General features: G+C 36.7%; 1 protein-coding gene across 1 annotated transcript in view; it reads right to left on the bottom strand.

The window, feature by feature from the left end:
- Nucleotides 1-1,877: 1,877 nt before the first annotated feature.
- Nucleotides 1,878-10,449, bottom strand: part of LOC107687834 (protein TSSC1) — a 45,910-nt gene continuing 37,338 nt past the window's right edge. Inside the window, exons 7-10 of the mRNA XM_016485307.1 lie at nucleotides 6,365-6,532; nucleotides 4,220-4,387; nucleotides 2,462-2,641; nucleotides 1,878-2,365 (exon numbers count right to left, since the gene is read on the bottom strand). Coding sequence (XP_016340793.1) covers nucleotides 2,467-2,641; nucleotides 4,220-4,387; nucleotides 6,365-6,532 — 511 coding nt within the window. The 3' untranslated portion in view covers nucleotides 1,878-2,365; nucleotides 2,462-2,466. The remainder of the gene's footprint in view (nucleotides 2,366-2,461; nucleotides 2,642-4,219; nucleotides 4,388-6,364; nucleotides 6,533-10,449) is intronic.

The raw sequence follows: 10,449 nt of genomic DNA, 5'->3' as shown, positions 1-10,449 counted from the left end.
TTTTTCCACGTTTCTATGGTATACTGAAAAACAATGATAGGCATATACAGTATGTTTTAAATGCTTTTATTGGCAAGAAATATATATAATGGGTCAATGTTTACAGTGTTGACCCTTGTTCTACGTACATAACCTATGCAATTCGCTCTGGCATGCTGGATATTAGCTTCTGGGCCAAATCCTGACTGATGGAGATCCATTCTTGCCTTACGAGTTCTCAGAGTTGATCAGCTGCTGATATGATTAGTCAATTAATGTTTGCTGGTCATTTTGTGTCAGGATCAAAAAACAGTGAATTTTTTTTGGTGTGAAAAGTTCATTTTTTGGCCAATGAAGCTTTTAGCAATTATTTAAAATGCATCTGATCACTCTACACAATAAACTAGAAACAATGTGAATGGACACAACAGCTTAAGCTGCACACTTTGCAAAACACAAAATGTATGTCACTGCCAAAACTTTTGGCCATGACTCTGTTTTTTGCAGGTGAAAACTATGAATTACTGTATTGTTCATGGTGAAAGACATCATATATGATCATATTTTAAATCATTTAGTTTCTTTTCATATTTTGTATCGTAATGTACATTAGGTGTTTTGTTTTATATTTTCCGTAATTCAGTTAATGATCATTGCATTATTTCGTTAATAATGAGAGAACTTGTGACTTTAAACTTACAGACATTTTATTAATCTGTCCCGTCTTTTTAGTTTCATTGTTTTAGCTAAATCGTGACCAAGTTTTATTTATTTGTTTCATGTTTTATTTAAATAATGGGAACTAAATAATAGAATGTGCTCATGTTTTCACTAAAAATAAGGAAGGAACTAATAAAAAAAAAAAAAAAAGCTCAATGATTCCTTAATTCGTAGGCATAGGCTATAACTTTCCCCAGGTCCTGTGTGTCACAATTCTCTGTACTGAAGGACCCAAATGCAGTTAGATGCTCCAACAAAAACTTTTATTTCAAAAAGGTAAACTGGTGACGAGCCGCCAAGCCCTGGTTCAGCAGTCTAAGAGGACAATGGAGAGGAAGCCCAGACAATGACCAGGAAACGGGAGAGCAGTCCGATCAGTAAACGAAGCCCAGGAAAGCCATAACACGTAGTCTAACGGGCGAAGATCAAATACCAGGCAAGTGGCTGCAAAACCAAGAGAAGCACATCATAGTCAGGGACAGGCGAGGATCAATAACAATGATCAGTCCAGGCAAGCAGGCAGAACAGGAAGGAGAGCCAGAGAACAGAGTCACAGTCCAGAGCGAGAGTCAGCAAATGCAGACAGTCCGCACAGCAACTGAATAAACTGAATAAAAAAAAAGAAACAAAGAAAGATAACACGACAAAACTCATAACTGAAAAATCAAAGCAAAACGTGCGAGTGAAGCATAAGTAACAAAACACACTGGCAAAGAAAAGAGTGAAAACAAGAGGCTTAAATAAGAAGAGAATTTAATTGAAAATAACAAACAGCTGCGAGTGCGTGCACAACTGTGCTATCTGCAAAATACAATCAGCTGCGTTTAGTGTGGCCGGTAAACTTTAAATAGGACCTTTCCATAAGTGAATACAACCTTTCATGGAGACCCAGTTGTATCTCTCCATGCACACTCACATCCAGCACGTCCACAGAAGAGCAGGGGCAGCAGGGCTTGTGACAGACCATGGAGGGTTAAAATCCCTAAACTCCAAATGCATTTAACCTCCCCGCATCACTGACAACAGACCGCGTACGTAAAGAATCCGAGGCGCCACTCGAGACGGCGAGCACTGACATTATGCATTCAGAGACTCATTCCGCCGGCCCTGGTATTGACGGATCGGGCCACGGCTGTCCCTTGGCAGCCCGAGATGTGGAGATTCAAGCTGCAATTAAAACAGACTGTCACTGGAGGTGCTTTAACGAACACTCGTCTCACAATTACAAACGGAGGAGAGGAGAGGCAGATAAGGAGAGAAGGACATCAAATCTTGCTCTTTAATTAAAGCTGTTTTTTTGGGAAACATACAGGGGTAATTAGGCGTTCTCTGACAGTTCCACAGAGCATTGCTTTTGTTACAGCGTACATGATAAGACACATAATCATAATTAATCTTCAGGGTTCTGATTTCCCACAGCACCAAACAGAACACGCAAAAATCACAAGAACACAGATAGCTGCGTAATCCGGGTGTTTTTAATGAATGCCAGACCAGCTCAATAAATCATCAGGTGTTGGGAAATGAGCACACAAATACAGTAAAGAGTAACAGCACAGCTGCTGCAAACGTCTGGCGCGATAGAGTTTACTCAAACAGTTCCGTATGAAGTCAAAGCAGGATTTCACTCGTCCATGTCTGCAGAAGCTGGGAATGTGAGTTCATCCTGGGAAAAGAGAGAAACAAACTCTTAATTCTTGCACATTACTCATTATTGAATAGTATCATTAGTGTCCCCGTTTTACATAATTTTGATGCTCACCTGCTCTACAGTAGGATGCGGTATTTGAGGGCTCGAGGGACTCTGTTAATCACCAGCCGGCCGTCATAGCTGAGGGAGGCGAACAGCCAGGGGTCTGCAGCAGACCACTCCACCGCATACACGCTGTCCTCGTGCTCCTCATATGTGGCAATGATGCTGTCCTGCAGGGGCTCTTTCCCCCTTCACGCAACATAAACGAGCAGAGTAAATGATGCTGGTAATATATAGATGTATTTGTTCTGTGACACACAAACTGAATCAAACCAAAGCAAACTCAGCTGAATTGACATGTACTGAATAGCATTAAATTCAATAAAATTGAATATATTTTAAACATTTAATTTTATCTCACTGAACTAAACTGCCATAGAATTGTACTGAATGCAATTGAAAAAAAGAACACATTAATTTTGTAGAATCAAAGTACTGAGCTAGATTTAACTGAACTGAGCTGAACTGAAATGATGGAAATGAATAGAATTGTATTGAACTAAACGCAAATACATTAGCTCTTTTTGTGGAATTTAACTAAATCAAACTTGACTGAAAAATACTGATCTAGACTGAACTGGATTGAAATAAATAGAATGTAGTGAAGTGGACTAAAATTAATAGAATTGTACTAAACTTAATTAAAAAGAACAAACATATTTCAAAGAATTCCACTGAATCACAATGGACCGAAAAAAAAAAAACTGAGCTATATTGAACTGAACTGACCTGACCTGATTGTGCTGGACCGAAATAAATAAAAATTTAAAGAACTGTATTGAGCTTAATTAACTGAAAATAATTGAAATAATTGAATAATTGAACTGAAAAGAACAAATATATTTTGTGGAATTTAACTTTATCAAACTGGACTCAAAAATACTGAGCTAGATTGAACTGAACTGACATTAACTAAATTCTACTGAACTAGACTGAGATCAAAAGAATTATACTAAACTCATTTGAAAATAACACATGTATTATGTGGAATTTAAATGAATCATACTTGACTTAAAAATACTGAGCTAGATTTAACAGAACTGATCTGAACTAAATTCTACTCAACTGGAAATGAATATAATTGTACTGAACTTATTTGAAAAGAACAAATGTATTTTGTGGAATTTAACTGAGTGAAACCAGACTGAAAAATACTGAGCTAGACTGAACTGAACTGGCCTGAAGTAAATTATACTGAACTGGGTTGAAATAAATAGAATTGTACTGAACTCATTTGAAAATGTCAAATGCATTTTGTGGAATTTAACTGAATTAAACTGGACTGAAAAATACTGAGCTAGATTGAACTGAACGAAATTCTATTAAACTGAAAATTAATAGAATTGTACTGAACTAATTTCAAAAGAACAAATTTGTTTTGTGGAATTTAACTTTATCAAACTGGACTGAAAAACACTGAGCTAGATTGAACTCAACTGACCTGAACTAAATTCTACTGAACTGGATGCTCAAATGAACAGAATTGTACTGAACTCAACTGAAAATAACAAAATTATTTATTGGAATTTAACTAAATCAAACTAGCTAGAAATCAAACCTAGATTAAACTGAACTGACCTGAACTAAAGTATACTGAACTGGATTTAAATGAATAGAACTAAACTGAATTATTATTGAACTGAAATGAAGTGAACTGTACTGAACTCAACTGAAAAGAACAAATGCATTTCGTTGCATTTATATAGAAAATCTGAGGACACAATAAAGCTCAGGCAGAAGCTGAGAGAGACAGAAAGGGATGTGTACTTGTCTTCCTGCTGGTTCTCCTCGTTGTCACTGAGGTCGTCGTCGTCCACCAGGTGTCCGAACGGCTCGGAGGAGATGGACACCATGTTGGACAGGATGACCCTGCTGTCGCTGCTGCCGGTGAGCAGCAGCTGGTCGTGAGAGTGATTGTACCTCACACTCCACACCCTGAAACACAAAGCACAGCGTCAAACACGGCTGCGTTCCTGTCCCCACTCTGCCACCTCACCAATGACACCCGGACTTATTTCTCTTTTCTCTTCCTCTGTCTATATAAGCCTCGGGCACAGCTCAGTAAAGGATCCCAGCCCTCATAGCCAGGGATTGTTGGAGGATAACTCAGCTGTCAGCAGTAAAATCTGGCTCAGTCAAGACTTCTCCCTAACTAATCTGTCTCCTATCCCAAAATATTCCCTAATACCTCCCAGCCCGAGGCTCAGCCGAACCCCTGTCGCTGCAAACACGAGAAATGAGAAACATGTATGGGACATTGTTGTTGTGGCTCTTTTCTATCTAAAAAGGGTCAAAACGGCTCTGATTGATCCGGCGCCTCTATCTTTAAGAAATAGCATCCTGTGGCTGACAAGCTATCATGCCTTGATTGGAGCGCGCGGGAAGCAATATGCGCGATTCTGAGGCAATTATATCCAGTGACTCACACCTATGAGCAGATACTCTCTCGCAATCACACACACACTCCTCTTTCTCCACTGAAACAGATCTGCAGTGAGCTAAATCAAGCTACACTAACACACCCCAGAGCACTATAACACACAACTATAGCATCAGCAAGATGTAAGAGCACAGATATACACACACTAATTAAAATACTGTCTTCTACATTTAAGATAACCATGTTGAAACCTGCCATGCATAGATAAAATTGCACAGGAAGGCTGGCTTTGACTGCGTCTGGTTTCAAGAAAGATGTGAAAGATCACGCTAACACAAGCCTCAAACCTCATGAAAGACGATTATCTTTGATGTGACTAAAATACAAGTATAAATGTGGCTGCAAAGGTAAGTCACATTAGACAGATTAGCGGCTAATTAACAGAGATTTCACACACGGGCATTTCAACTAATAAAATCTATTGATTTGTATCATTTACCACTGATATAATGAACAGGACACAACATACAGGTAGTTGATTATTTGAAAGATTTGATTCTGTTTAGTGTGTAATACAAAATACTTTTTGTTTTAAATCAAATAAATACACTATAGTTCAAAAATGTAAGATTTTTAAAATGTTTTTGAATGAAGTCTCTTCTGCTTTCCAAGGCTGCATTTATTTGATTAAAAACAGTAATATTGTGAAATATTATTACTATTTAAAATAACTGTTTTCTGTGTGAATATATTGTAAAATGTAATTTATTTCTGTGATGCGCAGCTGAATTTTCAGCATCATTACTCCAGTCTTCAGTGTCATATGATCTTCAGAAATCATTCTAATATGCTGATTTGCTGCTCAATAAACATTTATTATTATTATCAATGTTGAAATGGCTTCATTTTTTTGTGGCAAATGTGATACACTACCATTCAAATTTTTGAGGCAAGTAATATTTGTTTTTAAAAAGAGAAACAAATACTTTTATTCATCAAGGATGCACTAAAGTGATCAAAATTGACATTACATTTTTTTTTTATTACTTTTTATTCATCTAAGAATCCTGAAAAAATAATGCATTACAATTTCCACAAAAATATTACGTTTTCAACTTTGATTTCAATAAGAACTATTGTTAATAATTGAGCACCAATAACAACTGATAATAACTAAGCAGCAAATCAGCATATTAGAATAATTTCTAAAGGATCATGTGACACTGAAGACTGGAGTAATGATGCTGAAAATTCAGTTTTACATCACAGAAATAAAATACATTTTAAAATATATTCACATAGAAAATAGTTATTTTAAAGTGTAATAATATCACACAATATTTTTATGTTTTTACTATATATTTTTATTTTTTTTAAAAACAGCCTTGGTGGGCAGAAGATACATCTTTCAGAAAAAAAGAAAAAAAAAATCATAATTATTCCAACTTACAGTATTTGACCTGTAGTGTAAGTGTGCATTTTCAGACTTATTGTGCAGTGTTGGTGTGTGTTCAAGTGTATTTCTGTCTAACCAGTGAGAGTGCTCCTCCAGACATTTGACGGGCTCGTTGATGTGACGCACGTCCCAGAACTTGACTTTACAGTCGTCACCACAGCTGGCCAGGTAATACTGCTTGTTGGGGTTGAAGTCCAAGTCTCGCACCAGCTGCCCATGAGCGTTTTCAATGCAGTAGATCTGACTGTGAGCAACAAAAACATCACATCACACACTCAGACCAACACAAATGAGAATGCAAACCAACAACTGAGACAGTTGACACAGAAGAGAACGAGAAGAACAGACAGAGCAGAAAAGCGAGAGATAAGGATAGAGCGTTTCTCATGAATCAAAAGCAGCAGAGCGTCTGGGTCTGAAGGTCAAACCTCCATCAAGCATCGTATAAAAGTGTGACAAGCCATAAAGCACAGGCTACTGGTGTCCTCTTGCAAGGTGATGACTTCCTAGGCTGCAGGCTGGATTTGCTTGTAAAGGTGCTGTGTGTGTGTGTGCTTTAGAGAACCTCAGGCTCATCTGTATGGACTAAACACAGTCCAGATGTATTACTACACCATCACGTCTGGATTTTTCTACTCCCATTAGCCGGCTATCTTGCCACACACTCATTAGACAATTAACATCATCCAAGTGGATGCGGCACACTGGTGGTGGTTCAGGAGAGACCCCCCCACATGATTGTAAAGCGCTTTGGGTGTACAACAATACACAGTAAAGCGCTATATAAATGCATCATTCATTCATTCATTCATTCACTCATTCATTCAACATGCTAATTAAAAATCTCATTAAAACAGGAAGTGAAATATTTGACGTGTGAGAGTGTATGGAGCTTCAATTAAGTCTCCATTCAAGTCGAGTCTAAAGCAGTCACTGGAGAGCCATGTTAACATTGAATGTCTCGTTTTATGGAGTGGGAACATTAAATCAATAGCAGAAGACATTAATATTCTATCCAGAGCTGCAACTAACAACTATTTTGGCAATCGAATAACCAGACAATTATTTCTTTCAATTGATTTTTAAAAATCTTCAGTGGTCAGATTTTAAATATATATATATATATATATATATATTTTTTATTTATTTATTTATTTTTTTTCTTATTTTGTAAGAGACATATGTTGTTATTCCACAGCTTTCTCAGCGTTCTCTAGGGCTGCAACTAACAGCTAGTTTGGCAATCGATCAATCTGACAATTATGTATTTTTGAATCTATTTAAAAATATAATTCCCTATTTTATGATCATTTTATGATGTTGTTATTCTATATCTTGCTCAGTCTTTTCCTTCCATAAATTGTAAATTAAAGCATACAGAAATATTTTATTTATTTTATGTAAGATTTCAATGAAATATGGTTCATTTATTGATCGACAACAAACTTTTTGTCAAAATGTTTTCTCATTTTCTGTCAACAGTGAAACGAGAGCAGAGTTCAAAATAGCATAATATACAACTTCTCATTTTCTATATTTTTATAGGACAGAAATAGTAATGTGAGTAATAAAATAGTAATATAATAGAGTAATATGCTAGTATGCTATATGGAATTCAGCCAAGCAGTAATGGCAATTCTCATGATGATATTATGAATTTATCACATTTACAAATCATAGTATAAGTTTAACCTCATCGAACAACATATAAATAATCTGTCAAAGACACAACAATCTGGCCATATGAAACTGACCTTCATTAAAGCTTTTAATATAAAAGTTCATTTTATTTTCATTACTGGTGAAGATTCTCTAATAGTACACAGACCCAACTAATTGAAAATGAAATTTATTGCTGACCATCATTATTGATTTGTAGTGATTCGTGTGATTAGTTGTTGTAGCCTTAATTCCATCATCATATCATTTTTTCAGATATTTTTCAGCACATCCTCAGTCTGTTCACTGACCGTCTCATGCGTTTTGCACGCAGATGATCAGACTGTTGAACAAGTTCCCAGACTTCACAGTTGCACAGTTTTATATCAGAAACAAAAATCGTGTTCAAAAGCTCGAAAAAAAATTGACGACGATTGACAATCAAACTCAATTGAAACTTAACTCAGAATCCAAATGAAAGCCTCGCAAACAACACAAGCAATCTTTCTCAGAATATTGTGACAGTGTTTAGATAAAAGAGTATGTACTCAAATGTCCTACTGAGTGGCATTTACAAAAAAGATGATTTAGTTCTTCATACACTGATATAATTCATTAAAACAGAATCATTTTAAAAGTATGCCAATAAAAACGAAATGATTATTTAATTCAAGTAAAAACAAAGTTATGGTCACACTATATTAGACGACCTTATAGACTATGTACTTAACCATTGTAATTACGGTAACACTTTAGATTAGGGAACACATATTCACTAATAACTAGCTGCTATTACTCATTATTAATTAGCATGCCGATTACTAGCATACTGGTGGTTTATTAGTACTTAATTAATAGTGGATATGTGTTCTCTAATCGAAAGTGTCGTGTCACCATAATTACATAACAACATGTAGTTGTGCAGTAAATCCATAGTCTTGTAGATATTTAATGTTAGTACATAATAGTTGAATATAAAGTGTGACCCCCACCCCCCTCCAAACTTTTTACATAATGCATAATATATGACATTAATTGTCTTGTGACAGAGTTTATAAAATATACCAGCGTGGAAGTCAAACAGCTGCTGGTCCCCATTGACTTCCATAGTATTTTTTTTCTATACTATGGAAATCAGAAAACTGCTGGTCCCCATTGACTTCCATAGTATATATATAACAAAAAATACTATGGAAGTCAAACAGCTTATGGTCCCCATTGACTTCTATAGTATTTTTTTTCTATACTATGGAAATCAGAAAACTGCTGGTCCCCATTGACTTACATAGTATTTTTTTATTTTTTTTTTCAGATTATGGAGGTCAATGAGCAGCTGTTTGGTTACACATTCTTCAAAATGTCTTCTTTTGTGAATATAATTTTCATTTTTGGCTGGAATATCCCTTTAACACTAAATGCCCCTTAAACATCAGGTAAAAACAAATCAATCTGTTTTACAGGTTGCTCTTGACAAATGGACCAGACTCTATGCTGATATTGTTGCATGCCCTCTAGTTGGCCTTCTCAGACCAAGCAGACATAACAGAGGAGAACTCTAGCAGACGGACGGGTTGTGAACTTTCTCCCTCTCCTGGTTAAGGAGCAGGGGACGCATCCCGAGCCACAGCCAGGGCTGACCCAGCCAAGGAAATGGAGCAAGAAATGAGGTTAGCGGCGCTGCTCCTGAGTCCTTCATGCTTGTAAATGTGAAATTGGGATCCGATCAGGCAAAGCTTGGGTGAGAACATGCCACACAAAATCAGACAGAGATTCGTTTGTGTTGGTCCTTAAGCCTGCGGACACGCGCGCCAATCTGAATCCCCTGCCCAGCGTCCCTTTCCTGGCCGCAGAAGTCATTATGAGCTGCTGTTCCGCACTGCAGCGAGGCAAGGCTGGCTGATAAATGGACATGGCTGAGCGGATCGGGCTGCAGTTCCCCAGCGCTCGTGGAGCCGGACCTTTGTTTCCATGGCAACAGCCAGGCACATGACGGTGAAGCGAGACAGGCTGAATGGAAGAGCTAGAGGCCCGATGTCTACAAGGAAGACAGTTTAAAAGCATGTGGATTTCAAACAGCTTTTGAACGCTCTGCAGGAAATGACACTTTCTAAAGGCTATGGGTTATTAGATAGACAGCAGGAAAGTTAAAAGGTCAGGAGACAGTGTGTGGATGTTTGTAGTTTGACACACAGCGAAGACGTCCCGTGTAAAAACACTGACGTGTGTGGCACACATTGAAACAGGGGATATAGCTGTAGTTTAAATTATTAGCCTCATTTGTTGTTGTTTTTTGTAAAAGATGTCATGATATTGGTTTTGCAGGATCTAGAGTAGGTTTGTCAAAAAAAACGGCAAAGGAGAAATATAAAATAACTTAAATAATTCAAATGATCATTCATTCATACAAATTAAATGATGTAAGAAAAAAAAAATTTTAATGTAATTTTTGAACTTTTTAATTTGATCATATTTTTATATTGTTTAATGTTTTTTTTTAATAAT

The sequence above is a fragment of the Sinocyclocheilus anshuiensis genome, unplaced genomic scaffold (assembly GCF_001515605.1).
Source record: "Sinocyclocheilus anshuiensis isolate Anshui unplaced genomic scaffold, SAMN03320099.WGS_v1.1 scaffold197, whole genome shotgun sequence".
In the NCBI taxonomy this organism is placed as follows: Eukaryota; Metazoa; Chordata; class Actinopteri; order Cypriniformes; family Cyprinidae; genus Sinocyclocheilus; species Sinocyclocheilus anshuiensis.
Note: the sequence above shows the minus strand (reverse complement) of the source record. Positions and strands in the feature narration are given on the sequence as shown.